The sequence below is a fragment of the Colossoma macropomum genome, unplaced genomic scaffold, assembly GCF_904425465.1.
Source record: "Colossoma macropomum unplaced genomic scaffold, Colossoma_macropomum, whole genome shotgun sequence".
Taxonomy (NCBI): domain Eukaryota; kingdom Metazoa; phylum Chordata; class Actinopteri; order Characiformes; family Serrasalmidae; genus Colossoma; species Colossoma macropomum.
Genome location: NW_023495565.1, coordinates 1,157,190 through 1,184,417, shown reverse-complemented (window position 1 = coordinate 1,184,417; position 27,228 = coordinate 1,157,190). Strand labels below are relative to the sequence as shown.

General features: G+C 39.0%; 2 protein-coding genes across 8 annotated transcripts; one reads left to right on the top strand and one right to left on the bottom strand.

Moving 5' to 3' along the window:
* The first annotated feature begins 31 nt into the window (after positions 1 to 31).
* On the top strand, positions 32 to 19,316 carry ndor1 (NADPH dependent diflavin oxidoreductase 1). Of its 6 annotated transcripts, none has more exons than XM_036562926.1 (15): positions 32 to 100; positions 2,037 to 2,185; positions 3,308 to 3,385; positions 5,243 to 5,340; positions 5,630 to 5,728; positions 6,536 to 6,637; positions 9,258 to 9,458; positions 9,645 to 9,778; positions 9,881 to 10,098; positions 10,428 to 10,535; positions 10,964 to 11,078; positions 11,424 to 11,570; positions 15,776 to 15,894; positions 16,196 to 16,290; positions 17,154 to 19,316. In XM_036562926.1, exons 2-15 carry the CDS (start codon positions 2,051 to 2,053, stop codon positions 17,296 to 17,298), a joined length of 1,794 nt encoding a protein of 597 aa, XP_036418819.1. In that variant the 5' UTR covers positions 32 to 100; positions 2,037 to 2,050; the 3' UTR covers positions 17,299 to 19,316. The 6 variants fall into 6 exon arrangements, with proteins under 6 accessions (XP_036418819.1, XP_036418820.1, XP_036418821.1 ...); XM_036562927.1 differs by lacking the exon at positions 32 to 100 and adding an exon at positions 258 to 367 and having other exon boundaries at positions 9,645 to 9,772; XM_036562928.1 differs by lacking the exon at positions 32 to 100 and adding an exon at positions 258 to 367 and having other exon boundaries at positions 11,424 to 11,561.
* Positions 17,890 to 27,228, bottom strand: ntmt1 (N-terminal Xaa-Pro-Lys N-methyltransferase 1). Of its 2 annotated transcripts, XM_036562931.1 has the most exons (5): positions 27,113 to 27,213; positions 25,405 to 25,414; positions 25,141 to 25,312; positions 24,636 to 24,888; positions 17,890 to 18,646 (listed from the first exon to the last, which is right to left on the bottom strand). In XM_036562931.1, the coding sequence occupies exons 3-5, from the start codon at positions 25,300 to 25,302 to the stop codon at positions 18,390 to 18,392; spliced, it is 672 nt and encodes a 223-aa protein (XP_036418824.1). In that variant the 5' UTR covers positions 25,303 to 25,312; positions 25,405 to 25,414; positions 27,113 to 27,213; the 3' UTR covers positions 17,890 to 18,389. The 2 variants fall into 2 exon arrangements, with proteins under 2 accessions (XP_036418824.1, XP_036418823.1); XM_036562930.1 differs by lacking the exon at positions 25,405 to 25,414 and having other exon boundaries at positions 27,113 to 27,228.

Here is a 27,228-nt window from a genome sequence, read left to right as displayed (position 1 = left end):
CGTCATATCTCAGAACACGTGTATTTGTTTACAAGCGATCTTGGACGCGCAGACGTATCACCTCAGATAGAGAACAACGGACAACGCGGCAGCTATGATTGTATGTCTAGGCTGAAAATCATTCTGGAATTTCATTTTACGATTTGGACACTACGAGGCAAATGGCCGTTGATCACAGCCGAGGTTTTTGGGCGTCAGCCATTATTCAGCATAAGGGCTAGTGAGTAGGGTGCTATATCGAACTCAGGGTTACATTACTGGAACGTACCCGGTATGTTAGTTAAGGGATGCTCAGTCATGGTATAAGTCTGCTTTCGGGAGCTCATCGGAAGGTTTAAATACCAATGGGCAGATGCACCTGCTCTGCGTAAGTTCAAACGTAGACTAGTCATAACGTAAGCTAAGTAACTGTTTACAAAGTTCACGTTTATGCATTACTAAACCAAACGCGTTGCACCACACAAACTAATTTTAACACTGAGCTTAGTAGTGACTAAAATGTACACCTCACTGCAAGTTTAGCTTTTTTCACTCGTGTAAAAGGTGAAAGGTCGCGTTATACGTCATATCTCGTGAACTCGTGTTTTTCTTTAAGGTTAGAATTCCGAGTTTACCAGTAGTAAATACGACTTTGTCGGCCGATCGAGTTCAGCTTGCTACTGGGACATTTGGTATTTTCCATTTTTAGACACCATGCAGCATAATTGTATGTTCGTGTGTAGCAGCCCAGTGATCTTACTCCAGTAGTTACTCTTTCAACGGTAGGTTAGCTAGCTTAGCTAGTCCAATTGCTGAGAGAGCTGGTCTATGAAAAAGGTAGGCTGTTTTTTAACTATCCTAAACCATGCTGTTTTCGTAATTGTGGTGGTATTTGGCAAAGGTACACTGCGTGTGCATGCTGAGGGCTAGAGCTGTTAATATAGTTTTAGCTGAAATCAGTCATATTTCTTAGATGAATGGACTCGGACTTGATTGCACAGTGCGTCGTAAGTTCAGTACTTTTAGTGCTGAAGTGTGGCAAACAAACATTTTCGACATTTGCATTTTGTATTTATTTAGCTAGCACCAGATGTTTCAATAAATCATTCTTAAAAATGTAAGTGAGATGTGCGAGTGTGAAGAACCTTTTTAGTTTAAAGAACCTCAACATAATGCAATCGTTCTGTAGCAAATAAAAGTTTTTTTTGTTTTTTTTTTTCTTTTTTTGCCTGGATCCGTAAGACATTTATTTATTAACATTTCCGTCTGCTTCTAGAAGCAATCTACATAAAGAATAGTTCTTTTTTTAACGCGGTGTGTTGAATGTTAGGTTGGTATATTTCTTTATCTTTTATCTCCCTTCAGAACCTATTGAATGAGGTAATGTTTAAAATGTCTAGCTACTTATTTGATATATTTAACATTTGAATATTTTGATATTGATAAAGAGTCTAAAAAATCAGATGTTAATTAAGCTTTAACAATTTTACTATTTTTCTTTGCTTAATACAATAAATATTTGGAAAGTCTTACTTTTTTTCTTAGTGTTATTGCACATTTTGCACTTCTGGTGTCGTGACAGCCCTAAATTCAGACAGAACATGCTTTTGATTCTACATATGTGGCCTTGTTTGGACAGAGAACTTATAGCTTGTCTTTTTCCTTTTTACTGGAAATGTTTGCTGATTCATTATTGCCCACACTAATTCCTCAGAGAATTTCAAAGCCATTTTAGCACTTTGTTATACCCTAAACTTTTGCTGTTGCTTTCTTTGCCACAATTAAGATGTGTGTTTTGCAAAGAGTGGTTATATATGTGCCTTTATGCAGTCTTCTTTAGCTGAGGTGGTAATAGTCTGCCAATTTTGCATCAGTTGAATGCACCTATGTATTTTCAATATCTCTGAATTACTATGTCTTTACAGTGTTTTATATCAGTGCTGATATAATAGTGTGTGTGTATATATATATATATATATATATATATATATATATATATACTATTTACTATCATTTAGTAAACTGATCGCATGTTTAATCAGTTCCTCTAATTACAGAGCTGTGTGACAGAATGGCAACCCATATGCTTCTGGTTTTATATGGGAGTCAGACAGGCACGGCCCAGGACACAGCCGAGAGACTTGGGCGGCAGGCCCAGAGGAGGCGGATTGGAGTCCGAGTGCAAGCTCTGGACAGTTACAATGTGGTTGGTATATGTCATGACCCTAAGGTGGTAGTTTGGCAAAAAATCTAATGCACACAATTTTCCTCTGATCCCAGATGTATTCAGTCAGCTAAGACATGTTTGGTGCTTCTTAAGTAAGAGTTACAAGGCTGATATAGCTGATAAGTAATGGAAGATTATTAGCGCCTCAAACTGAGTCGAGTTGTTATGTTATCTTGCTTATGTGGTTTCTGACCCTGTCATAGTGTGAAGTGTGAAACTGAGTGAAAATACAGACAAAATTCAGGCTTCAAGACGGCTGCTATTAGGGATGCACAACAGTATTGGATTCTTATCAGTATCGGCAGATGTTTAGGTATGTCCAATATTTTACACTGATATTTGATGATGTATTTATTGTTCTCCAGAAGAGCAGAATGTTTAGGCTACCGTGCTAAAGTGTCTGCATGTAATTTTTTTTCAGTGCATTTTTTAACCCTTTAAAAATAAATGTAAAGTTCCTCTGTAATGCTAATTCAGGTGGATTTGGTCCCAATTTCTATGTTTTATAAATTTTTATGTATCTGTTTTGTCATTGGTCGATGCATACATAAAAATATCAGATATCGTCATCACTCCAGAACTCCTATATTGGTGCATCCCTAACTGCACTTAACAGTTTTGCAGCATTCATCACCATTTTATATTATAGAAAACGATACCAATCTGGTCAAACAAAATATCTGGAGTGTTTGGAAGATCCAACAAAATAGTGTGGTCGGTGAAGGGAAATAATCAAGCCTCTCTTCTTTCCAAAAAGTGGAAAACACTTTATTTACTACACAGAAATTCTAATAACAAAACAAGTAACCCACGTAGTAATGGGCACTCAGTGTACACCCCACACATAGTGGTAACAGGGCGCAGCTTGCGTCTCAAACTGGACTTGGCTGATGATCATTTGTGGTAAGGGGAAAATTGAACAGGTTAGATTTTTTTTTTTTTGCCAAACTTTGGCTTGAAGAACAGTGCAAAATGTAAAGGCATGTATCTGTCTTTAAAGCACAAATGCATATTGATTGTTGCTTTGTTGCTTGTACTGAATAGTAAGTATTTTTAGTGTAAACTGAGGTAGATGCTCATGCCTATGTACATGTATTTCAGGCAAACCTGATATCCGAGTCTCTCGTGGTGTTTGTTTGTGCTACTACAGGGCAAGGTGACCCTCCAGACAACATGAAGGTAAGAAAGTATATAACGAACAATAGATAACCTCCTGTAGCACTCAGTGCTGATGTGCCCAAATTGCTGCAGTTGCCTTCAACTATGCCAATATCAGTGTTGTATTTTGTAAATGTTGTATTTTTAATAGTTTACAGTTTGATTGACTAAGTCCCATCCACTCAGCAGTCCAAACAGTGCATGGTTGTGAGATCACAGTTATCTATATTTTCACTTAATCAGCCTACAGCAGTACTCTACACAATTTATAAAACCCAAAAAAAAAATGAAAATGTGGAGCATCTTGCATCAGTCTGTCACAGAACGTCTTTACTTATTGTCATAGGGGTGCGTATGCCAGATGATTATCAAAAATATGTGATATGTGTGATATGTGTGTATGCTGTGATATGTGTGAATGCCGTTAATGTGCCCATCACCGCAGACGGAATATTGTCATTGCAGTGTTGCAGTGATTATTGCAGCCCGAAGCTGTAGTAGCAAGTAAACAAGATACCCTTGCATGTTTTTGCTGAAGGACAGTTTTGGTAATTGCCTGCCCCTGCAAGTCATATTAAAACACTATTGTGGTTGTGGTTGGTCAATTTGCATGTCACTCATAGCCAATTCCTGTCATAGTAGGCGGTTCTTTGCCACTGTGAAAGGCATAACCCAAGAGACTCTCAGGCAATTGTCACTGTGATCATATGAGTGCATGTTTCATAGAAGACTTTGTAACATTATCATTTTGCTAAGCATACTTCATGTTAAAGATCAGATTAATGTTAATATACCTGTAATATAAAGAGGAGCTTTACTTTACTTTACGAAAATGGCTGTTAGATTCAAGGTTATCGTTGCTGATTGAAAATGCGCATTTAAAGCTGCACTATGTAAGATTGAAAGAAGCAGCATTACTGAGTCAGGAAAAAAAACAAAAATATGGTGTGTGTGTGCACTGCTGAGAGTCAGCCTGTTTTGCCAGATTTAGTAATTTAAGAGTCATGATCTCAGAAAGAAGGTCTGGCTTGATGTTTAGGTCTCAAATGCAAAATCAATATTGTATTCATGCAGATGTGATGACCATAGAAGATAATTTGCTTAGATACTTGGAAGACAAATCCTTCACTGCTGGGGGGGATCCAAAGCACAACCAACATTACAAAAGTCCTTCTGTGTGGTGCATGCAATTACATATTTCCACCAGAGAGGTTCCAATTCCCCAAACCTTAGTGTAGCATGAAGGAACCACAGGTTTAAAAAAACTTTAATTTTGTACTGTACTATATGTGTAAAACCACTACAAACATGACAGCTAGTACACAAACAAACATATGTATATTCTCCATTAGGAGACGTTTGACTTATTTTAGCAGGTTGAATCATGCAGTGTGTCAAACTATTTACACATTTGGATCACATGTCATTTATTAAGTTTTGCCACATTAGCTCAGTGTCCCACCTTGGCCACCCCAGGCAAAAGGGCCTGGGAGTTGTCCTATTTTTGTTTATTAAATACTAGGTCTTTCCTAATTGCTCCTTTTATGCCCAACCATGAATGCATAACCTGTTTGTTTTTTGAATGTTTAACAATGTTCCTAGTTTTAAGTTGTTCCTGTCCCGATTATGATGCCTGAATGTATTTCAGGCATCAATTTCTGAATGAGCATACAATTACGTTGTTAAGATAAAATATTAAATTGTTTTTGTTATTGTTTTCATTTAAATACAAGCCAGAGTGGATTTACAAATCACGGATTTCTGTTTTTAATTGCACTTCAAATACTGTTCCAGTGTAGTTTCAAATATTTTTTTTTGCAGTTTTTGTACATGGAAAATGTAGAATATGGTCTCTTGAAGTCTATCTTTGTCCTGCAGAATTTCTGGAAGTTTCTGTTCAGGAAGTCGTTGCCTGCAGGTTCCCTTTGTCGCTTGGATTGTGCAGTGCTTGGCCTGGGGGACTCCTCTTATCCTAAGTAGGATTTTACCTAGTATTAATCTCACTATTAGCCTATTCAAAGGTTTTCTAAAATTTGCTTACTCTTCAGCATTTCAATTGCCTTATGGTCTGGGAGAATATTATTTTAGAGACCTAATTGCATATACTAGGACACATTTTAGAAAAGGAATGAGGGTAGGACACAGTTGTTACTTTGTGCTTTTGTTGTGTTAAAGTTGTTATTACATACCCAGTCTTTCTGAATGAATGCATTACTATGAAGCCTGATTTGTAGAATGCTAGTTCTGATGCCTGTCACTTTCTAGGTTCAACTTTGTTGCTAAGAAGCTCTATAAGCGTTTGCTGCAGCTTGGTGCTAATGCCCTGCTCCCTGTTGGCCTGGCTGACGATCAGCATGATCTGGGGTAAGAATCTTGGGTACCAGCAAAGCCTACCCTTGAATACTGGTCAGAGATTAGTGCTTTACCTGCCCAATGACTGAAAAAGTTATCTGGAAAAGTAGCTGGGAAAGATTGTTCTAGATCTACTGGACTATATAGTCGAAGGGTTTTATCAACGTGAATCAGAAATTTGATTTTCCTGGTGGTGTATTTCCAAGATCAACACAGCTTTTTTCAGTGATCGGTGGGGCTGGTGGGAGATAGAATATAATATTATTGGTTAATATTATTTATATTCTAATTATATATTATATTATTTATTATTATAATTGGAATAGTGTCAATTTTAGTTGTATACACTTAATATACAATGGTTATTCCATGTAGGTGGTACTACATCTCTATTGCATTTATTTTATTTGTCAAATGCTCCTATACAGAATGGCTTGCAGAAATTCTTTGCTATATTCTTGGAAAACATACCCTTTGGCTTGTACAAATATGCTGGAGTCTAAAGATACTATGAAGGAAAGATACTGTCAGAAACAGAAGTTAGTGCTTATGCATACATTCAGAATTATACAGACAATATACACGAGTAATTTTTGTTAAGCTGCATGACAAGCCTGGAAATAGTAATATTCTTCTTGTCTGTTTGTTGGTGTCTGTGTCAGTTAGTGACGTACTGTACAACAGGGTACCTCAGGTCTGCTTCTGGAGGGCCAGCCTCCAGATTCACCGAATCGTGCTGGACTCTGGCGCTCCTACAGAACTGATTATCCTTGTAACATACTCTGTAATATTTATGTATGATTTGTTTCATATCTTTAGGCCAGATGGAGTGATTGATCCCTGGTTAATTTCATTCTGGCAGAAAGTTCTGCCTATGTATCCTCCACCAGCTGGACTAAGCCCACTCCGTGAGGAAGATCCGTGAGTCTCCCTAATGCTCTAATGCAAGTCTCTGTGCAGTTAGGAAGAAATAGTAGAACACCAGCACTGACACAGTGGAGAACAGAGACCGCTTTGTGTACAAATATAGTATTTTTTTATTTTGGTTATAAAAAGTTCAGCATGCTAGCCTTCTTAAAACATTTTTTTTCCTGAGTAAAAGATGCCGTCTAATGCTAACAGCTAGCAGTGAGCTGTCAGTATGACAACGACATGATGTATTGTTGCCTTCAAAGTGCTTGTGAAACATGATTTGGTTGCAGGACAGCACAGGCAGCAAGGCATCAGACACAGCCTTTGCCATTCAGTTTTGGACACATTCTTTACTGCTTTGTAGCTTAGCTGTTGTTGCTCCATTTCATTCTTTCATTTCACAGTAATATCACTTACAGTTGCCTGTACAGTTGCAGATCTAGCAGGGCAGAAATTTCATGAGCTGACTTTTGGTAAAGGTGGCATTCTGACAGTGCCATGTTTCAAGTCAGCTCTTTAGCACTGGAGCCTCTGAATTATGAGGTTGTAAAGAGCTTTAATACTAATATTGCCACATGCAAGCTAAAGCTGCTGCGCATCAGTATGATGTCACTATGCTAAACTGATGTAAAGACCTCAGCATAATTCCTGTGGAGACAACGTTCGCCTGGCTTCAGCGAACAATATGACGTAATTGCGGAGAAAACCGCAGACGTCGCGCGGAGGCTTTGCTCGCCATGCCGCGCACATGGCAGCTGGGCGAACTCTGCGGACGAAGACACTAAGTGACAGGGCCTGTGATTGGTCAGTAAAAAAAAGGCATGCCATGAAACAAAGATAGACAATTTTGAGGAGCTTTGGCTTTGGCAGATACACTAATATTTCACTGAGAAACATGCATTTGTTAAATAAACAATGAATATCTCCTAAATGTAAGATGTTAAGTCTGTTATTCGGTAGTACTAACTAGTGCTAAGCACCAACATAAAAGTCATCTTATATTTAGGTTCACAAGAGGACGAGGCTGAAGTTGGCTTTCTATTCACCAGCTTCTTGTTTGAATTTCCCCATTCCACCTTAAATGGTGGCAGTATTCTGAACTCAAACATCGCCATAGTTAGAAATAGAAAGAACTAGAAAGAATCATTTTCTGCAGAAAGTATACAAGCTTGTAAGCTCGCGAAGGCGCTTTCGGCTTCGCACAACCCTCGAGAATTTCGTTTCACAAGAAGTATGCTGAGGCCTTAAGGTGGGCTGTGGCGGTGTTCTGGCGAGTTGTGCTACCTTATCGAAATGTTCTCCCATACCACATTTTTATATATATGCCCGTAAATAAAACCTCTGGGTAGGACATTTTGACAGCCTTAAACGTCTTATCAAAAAATACTACCAGTGTTAAAACTGCAGGTCTGAATTTAGCTTCTTTTTTGCCAGCTTCTTGTTTGAGTTTTCTCGTTCTACCTTAAATGGTGCAGCAGTTGTGATAAGCTATCACAAACATTAGCAAATGGGACAAAACAATAATGACTTGTTGGTTCTGTGAAACCGCAGAAAAAAGTTAATGTTACTCAGCTGTCAAGCAGAAATAGAGCAACCTGCTCATATTATGCTGTTCAATTCTCCATTTTCCACTAGCTGCTGGTTCGAATTTTCCTGTTCCACCTTAAATGACACAGCAGTTCAGAATGTAACTGCTGCACTATTTAAGGTAGAACAGAAAACTTCAAACAAGAAGCTGGCAAATGTCCTGAGAAAATGTCCTTAGAAATATGTTACCAGCATTAAAATAATAAGTAGGATATTTTGATAGCCTAAATCAGCTCATCAGGGGAAAGTAGTGATATTAAGTCTGTCCTGAATTAGCCTGAGTGAAGGTAAGTTTGTAGAGCTTTTCAAATCAAGCAGTGTGTAGAATGGAAAGATCTGTTGTGTTTCAGTGAGTATCAGATAAAGAACAGAGAACTGCATGGAAACCTGCATCTTTTGTTCTGACTTATTTTCATTTGCCCTCAGACTGTACATGCAAATACACTGGCAAAGCGTGCTGGTTTGCACAGTTTTTAAGAAGTCTGTCAGTCTAATGATGTTAATTTAGTGCGCAGTAGCATTAGGTTACATGTAGCAATATTCATATTTCAACTCTAACCTCATAATTCAGAGTAATAAATCAATTATAAGTAAGTAATTAATAGTAATTTAGTGACAATCAAAAGAAGAATGTTCATAGGACAAAACGTATCGTGTTCTGAACATTTTTATCTACCACAGGGTGCGATAGAGGCGATTTTTCGAAAACCCTATTCATTCTGGCCATAGGGAAATCGAGTTTAGACCCAGAGTTCCTAATATGGGCATGAGATAGGCGCCAACTACAAAATGACAACATGACTACAGAGGTCTATTGTGCCTCATATAAAAACTCTCCTGGACCAAAATGTGTAGAACAAACTGTTAAGTTCAAACTGAAATTCAGCATAAATGACTTGGCTAAACTGCTGTTTAGGCGGTCATATGTTTGTATGTTAATGTTTGTGACATCGCACTGTACTGTCCTGTTTGCTTGTTTTTGTACAGAATGGTGTAATTAAAGGACAGAATTTGACCATTTGACTGTTTGTATTTTCTGTAGGCTTCCTCCTCGCTATGTTTTCCAATTCTTGGATGATGTAACAGAGAAGCTCATGAAACTCCTCCCACCTGATGATCAGGCCCTGCCCTCTTCAATGCACCCTTTCCCTGCAAAAATGGTGTCTAATGAAAGAGTAACAGACCCTTCTCATTTCCAGGATGTAAGGCTTATTGAGTTTGACATCACAGACTCGAACATCCAGTAAGTGGCAGATGTAGGGAAAAAAGTCCCTACTGTGTGTATAAGTGTGTTTGTAAAACATTTTGGCCGACTCCAATATGTATTTTGTTGCCATACACTATTAAACTATGTAATCTAACTATGCATGATTGTTTCCTAGTAGATGATTAAAAAAATAGCATTTTATAGATATAACATGTCGGACAGGTACAGCGCAGGCGATGTTGTGATGATGAGGCCATGCAATTCCAAAGAAGACGTGGAGCAGTTTTGCCGGCTACTGAGACTGGACCCTGCCCGCTACTTCATACTTACCCCTACTGATGGCAGCACAGGTATGTGTACGTGTCTATAATCTGTGCGATTGTGTAACTAATTGGTAGCCAACAGAATAGTGTAAAGCAGTAAAGTGTGTAACTTTTTTTTTGCCTTGTTTCTCTCAGCTCCAGTTCCTATGCGCCTGCCTCAGCCCTGTTCAGTCAGGTATCTAGTAGAGCAATTTTTGGACATTGCTGCAGTTCCACGCCGCTCTTTCTTTGAGCTGCTTGCCACGTTCGCCACAAACGAGCTGGAGCGAGGAAAACTGGCTGAGTTCAGTTCGGCACTAGGTCAGGATGAGCTACACGGTTACTGCAACAGACCCCGCCGCACAGCCTTGGAGGTGAGCGTCCTCTGGAGGCCAATAGTGTTAGCTAGACAGGAAGAGCTGGGGAAGAGTTAGAATCACTGCATTCTATGCAGCACATTGCACTATGCTGAAATACTTGTATTTAATTTCAAATAGTAGCTCATAATTAGTAGGTTGTTGATGTCCTAGTCAAGATATTTAATTTTGAGCACAGTAGCAACAAACACAAGTTTTCTGTTAAAGACAGTTTTGAAAATGCTAGCATGTTGAAAGTAGCAGATATGTTTTGAAAACTTGAAAGATGATAAAATTAAAACAGAAAAAATGAATTCCCCAAAATTAACTTTTTTTTTCCCCACCAGGTTCTGGCTGACTTTCCTCACACGACGGCTGAACTCAGTGTGAACTATTTGCTAGATTTATTCCCTGAAATTCAGCCTCGTTCTTTCTCTATAGCATCTTCCCTACTGGTAAATCCCTTCTTTTTACATTTTTTTACACATTTTACTTATGGTCAACTGTACATTTACATGGTTCCTACAAAAATAGTTGCTGTGCAAAACAATAAATATTTGCTTGTTTTAAAGAAATACCTCTGCTTTATTATTATTATTATTATTATTATATGATTTATTTTTAAGTTTTACAGCTTAAGCCGTTAAAGCAACTGCTTGAATTCTGTGTTCTTTTGTATGCAGATTTTGAGCCATTGTGTTTTCTGTGCTTTGCTAAGTACATTGAATAGCACTGAAATTACTGTCCGTGGTTATTAATGATTTGAATCTATCTGTCACAAGTGCAATGTACAAATGTGGCAAATAGAAATTAAGTTGCAAAAAATCTGGAATATTCCTTTAATATTTCTAAAAGACCCCCCCCATCTAAACGTGTTCTGCAGGCACACCCTAACCAGCTTCAGATCCTGGTGGCTGTGGTGAGGTATAAAACCAGACTTCATAAGCCACGTAAAGGCCTGTGCTCCTCCTGGCTGGCATCTTTGGACCCCTCTCAGGGTATAGTATCTCAGAAATAGGAACTTATGCAAGCTGCCCTCAGTGTTATACACAGATTATTTAGTGTCTGAAGTTTACTTTTTTTTTAGCATTTATGAGGCTAATGTAGCTAAAAATGGACATAAATCTTATAGCTGAAAACAAGTAGGAACAGTCATCTTGAAGCTTCAATTTTGTCTATACTTTTGGTTATATACTTCTGAGTTACATTAGCCTCATAGCTCTAGGACAAAAATGTCTTGGCTGAATGACTATGTTTAAGGTAAGGTGGAAGTTGAGCCAATTTGACTTTTTGCCTAATCATTGCTTTATATAATGTCATTCTACGGCTTGTGTCTTCTTTAGATGAAGTCTGTGTGCCATTATGGGTGAAGAAAGGTGGCCTGAGGTTTCCCCAGGACCTTGAAACCCCAGCCATAATGGTAGGGCCTGGGACGGGTGTTGCTCCATTCAGGGCTGCCATACAGGAGAGAATTGCTCAAGGTAAAACAGGTGAGTGTATCATGGCTGTCAAGTGTCTAGGTCTTACGGTTGTAAATATAAATTTCCTGTTTTCACACTCTCAAAAATAAAAAAAGCTTTGTTTCACAAAATGCTGACATGCTATTCTGTGTAATCACAGCAATGTCCTGTACAGTCTTCTACTGATTCAGATTGAAACACCTAGTTTAGTCGATAATACTCCCTCAATCAGCACCTAATGTGCTAATTTTACATGCTGACATTTAAACAGGCTATCAAAATTGATGCTAAGCAAAATCAACCAGCAGCTAAATGGTTCACAAATACACAACAGATAATTGTCCCAATTGAATGTTGAATTTGATTTCATTGAGAAGTAAAAACTAGGGGAGCAAATATGCATTTTGTAAAGTATATGCGTGCTGTAAATATTGCCACTGTATGGGTGTACGAGTGTAAAACAGGCTATACACTCATAGGACACACTCAGACAGATTAAATATACTCAGGTATGCGTACACAGGTTTCTTATCTTTCAGTATTTAACTTAAATTTAATAATTGAGAAAGGTCCTAAGAAAAAGTTTACATCAGACTCATGACGCGTTTTTAAAACGCAGAATTGTTTATGCTCTTGAGTGTGTGAAGGTTCTGTTCTTCTGAACAATTGGTATACGAGGTCCAATGTTCTAAAATGCAGTTCCTGTAAAACTTAAGAACTTCTAAAATATTGTCATATTTTTAAGAAAATCGTATGTGTTCATATGTAGGCTATAGGTTATTTGTCTTGTTGCCTATCAATATCACATTACATTCTACGTATTACCAGAAATTATACTTTATTTCCATTAAACAGTTATTCAGTTTAATCAACACTCAAAACAGCAGTATAAAGATAAAATCAAACTAAATGCTCAAAACAATTTAGCAAACAAGAACTAGAAGTGATGGTGGAGGAAATAGCCAGCAGGAAAATGTTGGTTTATTTTAACAATAGGGCTGGGTGATTAAAACGTTAACGATACTTATTGAGATTTAACTTTCCTCGATAGGACTTTCAGAAATGTTCGATACATTTTCGATATAATACACCATTCTCACACTTCCACGTTCTAGTGACAGCTTTGGTGGCGTTTTCTACTGCAAGGAAAGTGACACTACCCTTTTGACGTGATTAGAGAGGGAGGAGGCGACGAGTAAAATGAGTCGCCAAATATACTTCAGCAACGTCTGAAATGTGGAGTTATATATTCCCTGTTTGAGTGGAGCGATCGGCGATGTGTTCTCCTGTGACCAAGTACGAGTGACGAGATAAGTGGCGTAACCGTACTGGCTTAGAGTAAACTCACCTTTTTCCTAACATCCTAACAAGCTTTAGCAGCGTTGAATCACGTCTGCTCCTCACAACTAAAGCGCTGTTACAGCGCTCAAAAAGTCATATTTGTGTTAGTGCATTCCCAAGCAACAAAAGTGAACGAAAGAAGTGGGTTCATGCAAATCACAGCCCTGATTTAAATGAAAGTAAACTGAGGTGCCATTGGTGAGTGGGAGAACGCTATCTTTCCAGGCTAGCTGTTTTAGCAGCTGGCTAACTTGAAGCAGCACTCCGTCACTCGCACAACATGGCGAATTGATGTTACTGTACATCAAACAAGACACAAAAGCACCGATTTCAGTTTAAACATACCTAAAAAGAGGACTTTGTTTGTCTGGTCCCCTCAAACTACTATAGAGAAATCCAGACGTCTGCTAGCTGGTGTTTGAATACTGTGATATACTCTGACACGGATGTGGTAGGAGTGATGGCAGTAAGGTGGTGTGATCCATCACTGACCTACCAAGCCAGCTAACGTTTGCTGTTCGTACTAAGCTGACGTTGTTGAGAAACTAAACAGTTTAGCACTGTTGATGGCCATTTGTTTAGCATTTGTAATGAGATATCCTAGCACTCGTTACCAGACAGCTAAAAATAAATTGTTTTCTTTCTTAAATTATGACTACTAAAAAAATTGTGGCCGTGCTTTACCAGTTGGCGAAAGCTAACCAGAAACTCTCTCCCACTGTCCCAAGACAGATTTGTAAAATGTTACACTGTTTGGCAAGTGTTTGTCATGTTCTGACCACAAAGGATAGTTTAAAACAGCAATTAACCACTCAGGAGCAAAAATCAGCCTTCAAACTTGAAAGATAAGATAAGATAAGATAAGATAATCCTTTATTAATCCCACAACGGGGAAATTTGCGGTGTTACAGCAGCACAGAAGACAGAGCAGCAGGAAATATACAAACAATATATAAAATAGAATAAACAATAAAAATATAAAGATATATGTATATGTACAAAAATTACAAGAAAAATATACAAAGTATTAAATTTAAATTTAGAAATGTAGAAATGTATGTATTGTAGTGAGTATTGCACAGTGAATAAAATGGCAAATAAATAAACAATAATAAATGGAGAAATATTGCACTTGACATAATTGCACATAATGGTGGTAAACATATTGACAGTGATCCGCAGTGAATATACTACGCATGGTGGATTGAGATATTGCACACAGTAAAGTGCTACGGCAGTGATGTTGAGAGTTCTTGCACATGGAAAGTAATTGTAAACTACTGTCTACTGAGTGCCGTGACTGTTATAGAGTCTGACAGCGGCTGGGAGGAAGGACCTGCGGTATCTCTCCTTCACGCACCGCGGGTGCCGCAGCCGGGCACTGAAGGAGCTGCTCAGTGCTGTCAGAGAGCGGTGCATGGGGTGGAACAGGTTCTTCAGCATGTTTGTTAGTTTAGTCCTCATTCTCCTGTCCCCCACCACCTCCACTGGGTCAAGAGGACATCCCAGGACAGAGCTGGACTTCCTGATGATCTTATTCAGTCTCTTCCTGTCAGCAATGGAGATGCTGCTACCCCAGCACACCACTCCATAAAAAATGGCTGATGCCACCACAGCGTCGAAGAAGGTCCTGAGAAGTGCCCCCTGCACGCCAAAGGACCTGAGTCTCCTCAGGAGATGTAGCCTGCTCTGGCCTTTCCTGTAGAGGGCAGCTGTGTTGTCAGTCCAGTCCAGCTTGTTGTTGAGGTGAACACCCAGGTACTTATAGGACTTCACAATCTCAATGTCAATTCCCTGGATGTTCACAGGCACTGGAGGAGAATGTTTGGACTTGCGGAAGTCCACCACCAGCTCCTTGGTTTTTCCTGCGTTGATCTGCAGGCAGTTCCTCTGGCACCATTCCACAAAGTCCTGAGTCAGTTCTCTGTACTCCCTGTCATCTCCGTCTGTGATGAGGCCGACGATAGCCCAGTCGTCAGAGAACTTTTGCAGGTGACAACTGGCAGAGCTGTACTTGAAGTCCGCAGTGTAGAGGGTGAAGAGAAAGGGAGCGGGGACAGTTCCCTGTGGAGCACCTGTGCTGCAGACCACCGTGTCCGACAGACAGCCCTGGGTCCTCACATATTGCGGTCGGTTAGTGAGGTAGTCCAGGATCCAGGTGGTGAGGTGATGGTCCAGGCCCGTGCACTCCAGCTTGTCCTTCAGCAGTGTGGGTTTGATGATTTAAATAATGAAATAATGATTTGACATTTATTGCGATATGTATCAATATTTACTGATATGAATTTTGTTTATCGTGGTAACATTTTTGGCCATATCGCCCAGTTCTATTTAACAATTATATTTTGTGATCTTGATGAGTATTACAGTGTGTTGTTTACTAGCTGGACCTCTTACAGTAGAGTAATAACCAAAAGTGTACCGATACATTTGGCCCATGATTCGAGGCTCAAAACCGTATTCACGATTTGGTATTCTCATGATGTTTTGAACTAAATTTCAGTGAAGAAAAAATGCCAGTATCCATGTTGCACAGCTTACTAATAAACATGCTGGTGTGGGTTGTTGAATGGTGCTTGGTTCGTTGATTGGGGTCACACCTGGACTTGTTTTTTTGTGAACCACAGCACCTTTTTTCTGTGGTTTTCAATAGAAGAAATAGTTGAAAATAGTTTTTTAAAAAAGTGAACAAGTAGCCTATGTCAAAGTTCTTTTTACTGTGCTGACCAATCGGTTCCAAAAAGAAGAGCTGAGAACCTAAAAGTGGAATCACTGAGTGTAGCCATATGTGTATTTTGAGTATAACAGCTTTGAATGTGGCTCAGCATATTAGATTTTAGAACCTGACCTCTTTGTTATATGTTTCCTTTCCAATGCATCCTTTTCTGTTTCAGCTAATGTGCTGTTCTTTGGATGCCGCTCTGAGACCAGAGACTTCTACTGTCACTCTGAGTGGGAGGAAAAGATCCAGGCTGGTCACATGACGCTGTTTACCGCCTTCTCAAGAGACCAGGTCAGTAGAGCCTAGGAAACCACATTATCGTATCATTGGAGGTATAGATTTGAGGACCCAGGGGTCAAATAAGCAGATTAATAAGTAATATAATCAGTAATGTTTTAGCAAATGAAAGAAGTAATTTGTGTTTAAAGAACCAGAAATCGCATGTTTGTGAGCATGCATGGGGAATGAGTATACAGATTACTAATCTTAATATTGATTAGCTATTGTTACATTTGTAATGCCTTGCATAAAAAGAAGAAACTGTATAAATCATTATCATGATTCTGTTTTTACATGTTTTTGTCAATTTTAGGAGGACAAAATCTATGTTCAGCACAGAGTAAAGGAGCAGGCTAAGCTATTATGGGACCTGATTGCTAACAAGAATGCAGTCTTCTACATAGCAGGGTAGGTGTGCGCCAAGAATGGCTTGAAAGGTTTCACCAGTTCAGGATGCCAGTGCATAATGATAAAACATTCTAGATAGTTTTGTTACCACACATGCCTGATTAATTAAATAAATTGTTGAGTGAAAAATGACGTATACAATTTTCCACTTGTAGTGGAACTTAAGACTTATTTGGTGTCCATATTTTGCTTATTAAGTTAGCTATGAGGTTAGTGTTGGTAACAAACTCTAGAAGTCAGGTCACCCAAATCTATTCTTTAAATACATCCCCAAAACTTCTCTCGAGCTGCTCAAGCTGCTTCCAGGTTTTCTAAACTCTTCGAGCAGCCATTTTTGACAACCGGATGTTGTCTAAAGTGGCTGACTGCCTGCTGCAGTCAGCTACACAGTGAATTTTTGTTCATTTCCTGAACCACATAGGCAAGTCTGTGCGACCTTGACAAACCCCTGAATGCAGTTTCAGAGACTTTTGGGAATGTGTTTACAGAAAACAATTGACCAACTGGTGTTTGTTAGTGCTAAACTAAAGAAACTAAATTTGGACACCACTGATATTGCTTTGAACCATTTTTAAATGTCTTTACACGCTTGTATGGGGAGTCTTTAATCTCAGTCTATGTTATCATTAGTATTATTAATTACATTATAAGTAATATATTAAGGGAATAACAACTTTGTCAATATGTTCCTCTGTCTTTTTTGAGCGTCTGCCATTTACTGTATTATTTGGAAACTACTTACAAGTACCAAAAGACATTAACAATTCAAATACCAAACATGTAATACATCTTAAAGAATCTGCAAAAATGTGCATCATTTACACTGTAAATGTACTGTACATACCATCTTTCTTTGTACCCAGGAACTCCAAGCAGATGCCTACAGGAGTATGTGATGCACTTAAGGAGGTTTTCCAACAGGAGGGAGGTGTGACAGATAGCCAGGCTCAGGAAATGCTGGACGCCATGGAGAAAGCTGGACGTTTACAGAGCGAGACCTGGTCCTAATCAGCCTCTACTCACTTGCTTAATATTTACTCTTAACATGGCCTTCAGTTGCAAAGGGAGATTGAACTAAGTTAAAGGTGTGCTATAATGCTATGCAGACTATACATCTTCTGTTTGACCAAATAATAATGATAATAATAATAATTATTATTATTATTATTAATAATAATTAATAATAATAATGATTAACAAACCTGGTTCATATTAGGATGCCCAAGGTGGAGAGCACAAAAAAGGGCCTATTATTTGTAGAGTATTTCATTTTTTATATGAGACTTATATTGTTATTACTAATTCAAAACTGGACTTCCAAAGGACCAAGTAGTGCAAATTCAAACTTACATGCACAAGTTGCACTAATCTAACAACACTGAAATCAGCTTTGAATTAACCTGTAACTGAAATTGTCTGAAAATTAAATCTTCTTACTCAATGTTTGGGAAGCATATAAAATAACTTCATGCAAGTATAATTTATTGGTTATTTTGAGCAGTTACTTTTATATACCAAAAACAGACTTGTTATCCCTTAGAATTAAACAACCCCAAGATTTAATAGCCCCATTAATATAAAGACACAGCTCAACAATAATTTCTACAAAGCTGTTTATTTTATTTTTGCACACTCATTCATAGTAAACACTTACATGCATACATAAGTCTCTAAATAAGTTATACACAAACATCCACCCAGACAACTCGGTTCAGTGCAAGCACGGGCTATACTTGGGCTGGCTTAAATATCACACATTCATCACCATGAAGCTTTTCTGCTGTCTTTAAAGCGCCTTATGAGAAAATACAGGCTTAAGATGTTTAGACGTCTTGGAGGCTAATACGACAAACTTAAGTCCTGACACCTTTCAACCCCTCAGCAACAGTCCACAAAAGACTCAGTCAAACTAGATCTGAAAAGCTCCCCCTTGCTTAAAGCCCCCACACTTTGACACAGGCACATATTGATCCTTTTCCAGTCTTGTGCATCATTAGAAACTGCAATGACACTGGCAGTAAGGAACAATCTTGTACAGACTTAACATGGTTCGTACAGTTGCTTTCTCATAAACAATGGCTCATTTACTCACAAGGCTCCTATCTAAGAGCTAACGTGTGGACCTGGTAGATCTCTTCAGGAAAGTTCTGCTGTTGTTCCTCGTGGACAATGACGAGTCCGGCTCTGGCCACCAGGTGGTGCAGTATCTGCAAGTCTCTGCATACACTACTGTCAACCTCATCAGGCACCACACCCTCGTACGCTACATTATCCTTTATCACGATCAGGCCGTCAGGACGTAGGGCGCCTTGACAGCGCCTCAGGAACTCTACTAGGTGGTCATCAGTCAAGTGACCTGGATAGAAAGGGAGGGCAGTTCATTTTTTCAGTTGTTCAGAACCAAATTTCTTTTCTGTGAACATAAACTAGTCTCAGGTATAGCCATACAATAGAAAATGAGCTAAGCAGAAATGGGAATAATTTTTGTAATGATCAAGGTTAAATCCAGTTTCTTTGCATACTTTGTTAGCCCCCTTTCATCCTGTTCTTCAATGGTCAGGACCACCACAGAGCAGGTATTATTTGGTTGATGGATCACTCTCAGCACCACAGTGACACTGACGTGGTGGTGCTGTGTGTGTGTTGTGTTCATAAGAGTGGATGAGACAGTAGTGCTGCTGTAGTTTTTAAACACTGTGCCCCTTCCCTATCCACTCTTAGACACTCCTACTTTGTTGATGTAAAGTCAGAGATGATGGCTCATCTGTTGCTACACAGTTTGTGTTGGTCATACTTTAGTCCTTTATCTGGGGTCACGCTGCTGGCTGGATATTTTTGGTTGGTGGACTATTCTCAGTCTAGCAGTGACAATGAAATGTTTAAAATCTTCAGCAGCCCTCTTGGGTCTGATCCATTCGTGGCAGCGCAGCACACACTAACACACCACCACTATGTCAGTGTTATTGCAGTGCTGAGAATGATCCACCACTCAACTAATACCTGCTCTGTGGTGGTCCTGACCATTAGTGTGAAAAAGGTCTAACAAAGTATGCAGAGACACTGATGGACTACAGTCTCTTGTAGAACTACAACATGCTCCTATATGGTAAGTGGAGCTGATAATATGGACAATGAGTGCAGAAACAAGGAGGTGTTCCTAATGAAGTGCTTCATGAGTGTTAGCACAAACTAATATTTTACAATAGTTAACAATATAAAGAATTTAGGTTATTAATAATTCAATAAATTCAACAATAGACTGATTCACACCATAAACATGGTAATTAATACCCAGTTTCTGCCATGTTACATGTATGAGTATGTAAGAACATGCTGACATAATCCACCTGACAACTATACTCCATGAAGCTTTGAGTGGTTTATAGGCCTGGGCAATATTTAAACTGCTTTTTAATAAAACCACATATTAAATAATGTAAGATTCAGTAACCCAACATCGTTTAAGAACAACTCTTTCGTTATTATAAACTTTACTGCAAACAAGGGCATTCATGAGCTGGTGCGGATTCATTGTGACTTGTGTGCTAACAGCGCTCCCTGCTGGAGAAACCTCAGACTGCAAATGATTTCGAAAGCCATGCGTTCGTGCTTTCCACATTAAAAACAAGCTGTTTGTTATAATTCAATTAACCACAGGGACTATTAAGCTGCACAGAAAATACTGCACATTTTACTCACACAGAGCAGAGACAGTGAAATCACTTTTAAAGGCCCCATTATAACTGGGTTTTCACAGAAAAAAAGTGTGTACAAGGTATTATTTTTATTTAAGATTATTTATTACTTTTTTTCTGAGAACACCAGCCATAGATGCAGATCAAAAGACCTTTCTCTACAGGTTCACTTAGCTGCTCTTCAGTAACATCCAGTCATTTTAGCTCTTTTTTTTTGACTGCAGCAAATCAGAGGCAAGCTGAATTTCTAAAGCACATTAGCATTTTTTTTATTTCATTATTTTTCTGTTCACATACAGTAGAGGGAGAGGCCGTGTGGTAAAGCTAGCATTACAGATCTTAGCAGAGAGAACGAATACAGACAGTTTCTTAACAAACCTCTCTTTTTCCCCCTCTCTCTCAAACAGAAAAAACCCGAATACCGCTTGAGCCCGCCTGCACCCTTCTTAACTGTTAACATTTTTACAAGCTGTTCAATGATAAACTTGTCCTCTCTGATTCACTCAGTTCTTCTCCCAAAACAGCGATTATCGGCTTTTACCTATCGCCATCAGGTTACTCGTCCATCATCGACAGTGGTGGACAGTAATGAAGTAAATGTAATTCGTTACTGTACTGTTTTTTCGTGTATCTGTACTTTACTGAAGTATTTCCATTTTGGGCGACTTTGTACTTTCACTTCACTACATTTCAAAGTCAAATATCTTACTTTTTACTCCACTACATTATGCGAAATCTGTCAAAACGAAAGAAGCACGAAGCAAGAACACCAATCAGGGTACAGCACGCACTTTGTTTTGAGCTTGTTTTGGCCTGTTGGACATACAGACCCAGTGCAAGCATACGGTTCTACAACGGCGTTTTAGGGCCACTGTTCATAAAAATAAAAATAGTAGACTTGGAGAATAAAGTTGTAATATTTAGAGAAAAAAGTCATAATATTTAGAGGAAAAAAAATAGGAATATTGCAAGAATAAAGTCATAATGTTTAGAGAAAAAAACGTCATAGTATTTTGAGAAAAAAGTCGTAATATTTGGAGGATAAAGTGGGTTAACCGGAGGGGGCTGCCATAACGCGTTGGGGTCTTGGTTGTTGTACTGGCGCCAGAGTTCCACTCCTGTCTCTTTGTGGATTGATCATTTTGATCATCATTCTCACTGTCTGTGAAACTTCATGCCCTCTTTGAATGGCGCAGAGATGTAGCCCCCGATAGCCGTGTAGACGACCCTGCCTGCGATTCTCCTTCAACAAAACAGACAGACAGTTTCCTCCCAGTCCGCCTGGCTCTTTATTCTAAATAAACACAGCTTCCTGCTCAGCCGTTTCTTATACTAATAACAGGCTGGTGCTGATGTGCAGGAGAGACAGGGAGACTGAGTATTTCTTTTTGGGTGAAATCAATATGAAAGAAACTCCACCAACTCACCGCCCTTAATTTAACACAAGGAGGTGCTGCCTTCCCTTTGCAAAGCCTTTGGCCCAGTGATGGACAGTAACGAAGTAAATGTAATTCGTTTCCTCCGAGTCCTAGTTTATGTTTATGAACAGACCTACAGATGCAATATAGTATAGGAAAACTCATTTGTGAACCTTGTTTAAAACAAGGTTTTATTTAACTTAACCTTGTAACTAAGTTGCCAATAAAGCTTAAACCGAAACTTTGTTTGTTCACAAAAAGTTATTTCAGAGCCACTTGGTTCATCCTAATGGAAATTGTTTGCCTTCAGTGTTTTGTGCTTATAATAATTTTAATAGACATCAGTGTCAGACTAATTAATGACATTCTATTAAAAGATTGGTTTACCAAGAGTGACACTGGAGTATTCTCACCTAAAATGAGTAAATGAAGCAAGAGTCTTGTTACAAAAATGATCATAGGACATTAGAGTCATAATTAATCTTTTAGTACTTTTACTTAAGTACATTTGAAGGCAAATACTTTTGTACTTTTACTCAAGTGGAGGTCTAAAGGGAGGACTTCTACTTTTACTGAAGTATTATTTTACCTTGGGTATCTCTACTTCAACTCAAGTACATGATTTGTGTACTTTGTCCACCACTGATCATCGACTATATCAAATAACATCACCGTTTTGCCCACGCCTAGTGGCTTATAGAGAAAACTTCCTGTGAAGCGTAGAGAGAGATGTCTTAAATGCTAATAACATCCTAATATGATAAAAATGTGGGAACAAATACAAATGTAAATTATTTTTATTATTGGGATACTTGAATGCTTTTGTGTCGATGCTTGTAATCTGCCAAGAAACCTGAACCTGCACGAGTGAAGCGCTTTAATGAGAGAATTCCATTTATAGAACTGAATTCAGAGTGTAAACACTAATCTCTGCAGTACTTTGGCCTGGAAGATCCCCAGTTTGACATGCCTGGTCTTCACCAATTACTTATAGTAAAGTCATTTAGTTTCAGCTTTTCCATTTTGTTCACTGTGACAGATACAGGCATAAAACCACAAAGCGATTTCATGACATATCAGTGTTCAAACAAATGCAAACAAATATGTTAATTTACTTTTTTTTTTTTAACCAGTACTAAGATAATGCTGCTCGATAAACAAAATTCATATCGTTCGATATCGATACATACCGCAATAAATGTCAAAACATTATTTCTTTCAAGTTTGAAGGCTGATTTTTGCTCCTGGGTGGTTAATTGCTGTTTTAAACTATCCTTTATGTTCAGAACATGACAAACACTCACCAAACAGTGGAACATTTCACAAATCTGTCATGGGAGAGTGGGAGAAAGTGTCTGGTGAGCTGTTTTTACCAGCTGGAAAAGCATGGCTCTTTTTGTAATAGTCATAATTTAAGAAAGAAAATGCTCGGCTACCCCGCTACAAATGACATCACAGTATTCAGACACCAGCTAGCGATGACTGGATTTCTCTATACTATCTTAATAGTTTAAGGGGTGAACCACAAAATATCAACATCAGACAAACGGAGTCCTCCTTTTAGGTACGTTTAAACTGAAAGCGGTGCTTTTGTGTCTTGTTTGATCCACAGTATCATCAATTCTCCGTGTTGCGCAAGTGACAGCACGCTGCTTCAAGTTAGCCAGCTGCTAAAAACAGCTAGCCTGGAAAGCTAGCGCTCTCCCACTTTCCAATGCCTCACAGCTTCCTCAGTTTACTTTCGTATAAATCAGGGCTGTAATTTACATGAACCCACTTCTTTCTTTCACTTTTGTTGCTTGCGAATGCACTCATACTAAATTATGACTGTCCGAGCGCTGTAAAAGCGCTGTAGTTGTGAGGATTGTGATTTAACACTGCTAAAGCTGGTTAGGATATACAGAAAGAGGTGAGCTCGCTGTAGGACAGTATAGTTACACCACTGACCTCGTCACTCACACACGGTCACAGGAGAGCAGATCGCCGGTCGCTCCACTCAAACAGGGAACGTATAACTCTGCGTTTCAGCCGTTGCTAAAGACTCATCTTACTCGTGGCCCTCTCTAAATCATGTCGGAAAAACTCGGAAGTGCGCCCTATCCTGGCGACAGCAGAGTAGTGTCGCCTTCCTTGCAGTAGAAAACGCCACCAAGGCTTTCGCTGAACGTGGAAGTATGAGAATGGTGTCTTATATCGAACATTTATCGAACATGTTGTATCGCTCTATCGAGGAAAAGTTATATCGCGATAATTATCGTTATCGTTTTATCGCCCAGCCCTAGCTGCTCGTATGGAATATAGCACCAAACTAACAGGGTTAGCTCAGCATTTTGTTGGAGTTTGAGGTCCGCTCTAGAATAGCTCAGCCTACTGTAGTAAAGGGCAGATGTCAAATTCATAGTACTCAAATATGTAATTACGAAGACCATGTTGCTATTTGGCAAGCTGTCACTCTAATTGTGCTCTGATAGAATTTATCTTGTCGATGTTACTGCAGCTACAACGCTGCAGGTGGATAAAAACCAAGCAAAATAGACCAGAATGACCACAAAAAAGGAAAAAGATTTGAAGACACTGCAAGAAAAAGATTAGCTAGATTGTTGGACTGGATCTGTATAACCTGCATTTCTCCAAAATTCTGAACATTTCAGTGTAGTATTTCATAAAAACGAATAAAAGTGGCTACTAAAACTGCCAAAGCAAATTTAAAAATTGTTAAACCTGTGTTTTACTACCTTTGCTGGATCAGTTATGGCTTATTATTTCATTGCAAACAGCCACAGCACTGCTGAATAAACTTAAAGTTGCCTACCAAAATAGTGGCAGTGCAATTTTGACATCATTGGAATACTATCAATTCAAGTCTGTCAGCAGCAACCAGTGATGTTTAACTGGCTGGTTGGCTTTATAGGCATGGATTTCAATAAATACAACTGGGCTTTTAAGTAGTGACTATGAAGCCACATTCATATGTCTCCTGAAGCACTTTGCTTTCTTTAGAGGTTTATTATTATTATTATTTATTTATTTATTTTTTTTACTCAGAACATTGCTAGTCTTGCCATACTCTTTCAGTTTCACTGTGCTGTAGTGACAGCTGCAAACTGCACTTTGTTCAGGAAATGCTTCAGAGAAATAAGCAGTTTCCTTGAAACAGTAAGACACTTCTGTTCCTCATGTGAAAAATAAGGTGCATAAAACATTTCCAATGGCAGAAAATTCCATGACATACCGATGACCCACTGGATCCAGATTACATCGTAACGTTCCAGCTGAGGCTGGAAATCCTGCAGGCCACAGCAAAAATAATTCTCCACTCTCTTCCCCTCTTCACCCAGGTAGGAGCGGGCTTTGTCCAGAAACTCCTGGGTCACGTCCACCAAATCCACAGTCCGGAAGAGGGGTAGTAGCAGACGCTTGGTGATGCGGCCAATTCCTGCCCCACAGTCCAGCGCACAACCTGGTCTTGTCTTACCTTTACCCTCCTGGGAAAAACAGAACAGAGAACAAGGGGATACAGAAGGTGAACAGGATTGTTACTACATCTGACATGCTTTCGAACCTGGTATTTTACAGGGATGTAATCCCCAATTTGTTGTGCTAAAGATTAACCTAGCTTATATATGAAGTTCTGTACAAGTCTAGTTTATTTAAGAAATGAAAAGGTTTCACACATACCACAGATTTCACTTACACACAAATCTGTCCAACATCAAACATGCATATAAACAACTCACCCCAAGGAACTTCTGCAGGAACTTTTTGGAACCGTTGATGTCAATGCTAGAAATGCTGCCATAACCTCCGAGCATGCCATCTACAGTGGGTGATATCTCTTTCCAATAATGCTCCGCCTTGGAGTAAAACGCTGCCTCATCTTCAGTGGGGTAGTCCTCCATTGTCTCTTCACTTTCAGGTCAAGATAGTGGTAAAAGAGGTTAGCTTACACTGCTAATCTGAGAGACTTCTTATTTTCCTATGTTGGTTAAAGTAGGACTCACTTAGGGAGCGCTGGTCCAGTGCACATTAGTAAGAGAAAAAAAAAAATCACAAATTGTAGTTCTTTTCCTCTGTAACCAGTAACCGTTACAGTTTATATGAATTCTGTCTTGATAACTGTCTAGTGCTGAGCCCATTACTTTATTGTAAATAAGATCCAACATCATTAAGGAAAGCCAGTAACTTCTAAAACGGGGTGGAGAACGCTGGTCTGCGGTTTGGTCATTTTCCTGCTCAAACACAACTGATTAAACTGTGCAGTTAATTAAGGTTTAGTTGGTGTCAGAACAGAAAAAATGTGCAAACTGTCCTGGACTCTACTCTGGGCCTCAGCTCTCCAGCCCTTTCTAAAAGTTCAGAAATGCTTTAAGGCTTTTAGGCAATTTTAGCCTGAGATGTACTTTAGCTGATTACTGTTGATGAAAGGGCAGAGGGGTTCAATGTATATACATTCAACATCTACTTTCAAAACTCTTTTGGAGTCGAAGGACGGAGGCTCCATAGGAAACACAAGCAGACAATATGTAACCTCACATCAACGTCATGCAGCCAGTTCTGGCCTTACTTGGCCTTCAGCTGTCGTCGGCCGTCTTCTGACCAGGGTTAAAGAAGGACATGACCAAATCGTTTTAGTCCAGTACATAACTCAGTTTGAGAAAAAAAAAAAGATTCTAAATTTAGCTTGTTATATTCATTCTTCAGTCTATTGCAAGCTAATTAAGTCCATAGCAACTACAACTGAGTTTTCTCACCGGAAATTCTCACCCTGTAACGTTACACTAAAAGATTCAGCCTCTTGCGAACCTGAAAACAGTTACTTCTGCTAAACATGAGTCGTAACACCCTTCCATTCAAAAGCATTCACTGGTTAATCTAATACGTTTGTTTTGTTTTTTTTTCTTTTTTCTAAAATGAAGCACCTGTAACAGATCCAGAGTGTCTGGTGGCGATGGAGCATTTTACTCTTCACAATAAACATCCAGAGTTAACAGCTACAAGACAGAACCGAGAGGATGATCTTTGATTCTACACGGTATCGGTGACGGCGAACATCAGAAAGGTTTCCCATCTGCACTTTCAACACACAGTAGGCAGCGTAGATGATTGTGGTCATTTTCACGTCTTTTTTGTTTCCATTTTTCAGGATATCATAGCTACGTAAAGTGAAATATCAATATTGTAGCATTATGAACCATGAAAATATTTAATTTAGCTTATTGGCCATGTTCTGCTGCTTAGATGCAACCTAAATATGTCCAAACCTGTCAAAATCGAAGAGAAGTTGGGTAACTTAACATAGCGTTAACTTACCAAGCTAGCTAGCTAGCGCTGGTGCCTTGTAGGTAATCTAACAGCTAGCTAGTCAAATACATAAGTTTCGCCTACTACTCGCACCACCACCACTACTACTAGCTACTACTACTACTACTACTAATAATAATAATAATAATGCCAACTATGATAATAATAACAATAATAATAATAATATTAATACTAAAAGTCTTACACAGAAATTAGCTACTATATTTAGGACACACAGTTGCACGTGTTTATAAAATGGTGAAAGTTCACCAACTGTTAGTTAGTTAGCTAACGCTAGCTAGGTTAGCTAACTTAGCAACACTTATGACGAGACGTGATCCGAGTTTAAAGCTCCATATCCCTACAACACAGTTCTCATCACAGTCCACGTTGCTAACAGAGACCTACCTTCAGCTCCGTGTACGTGCAAATTTTCAAGTCCCAAACTAAGTCATGGCCCAAACTCAACACTCACAACCCACAACGACCTCCACAAAAGAACTTCTTCCTCTACGACATTTCCT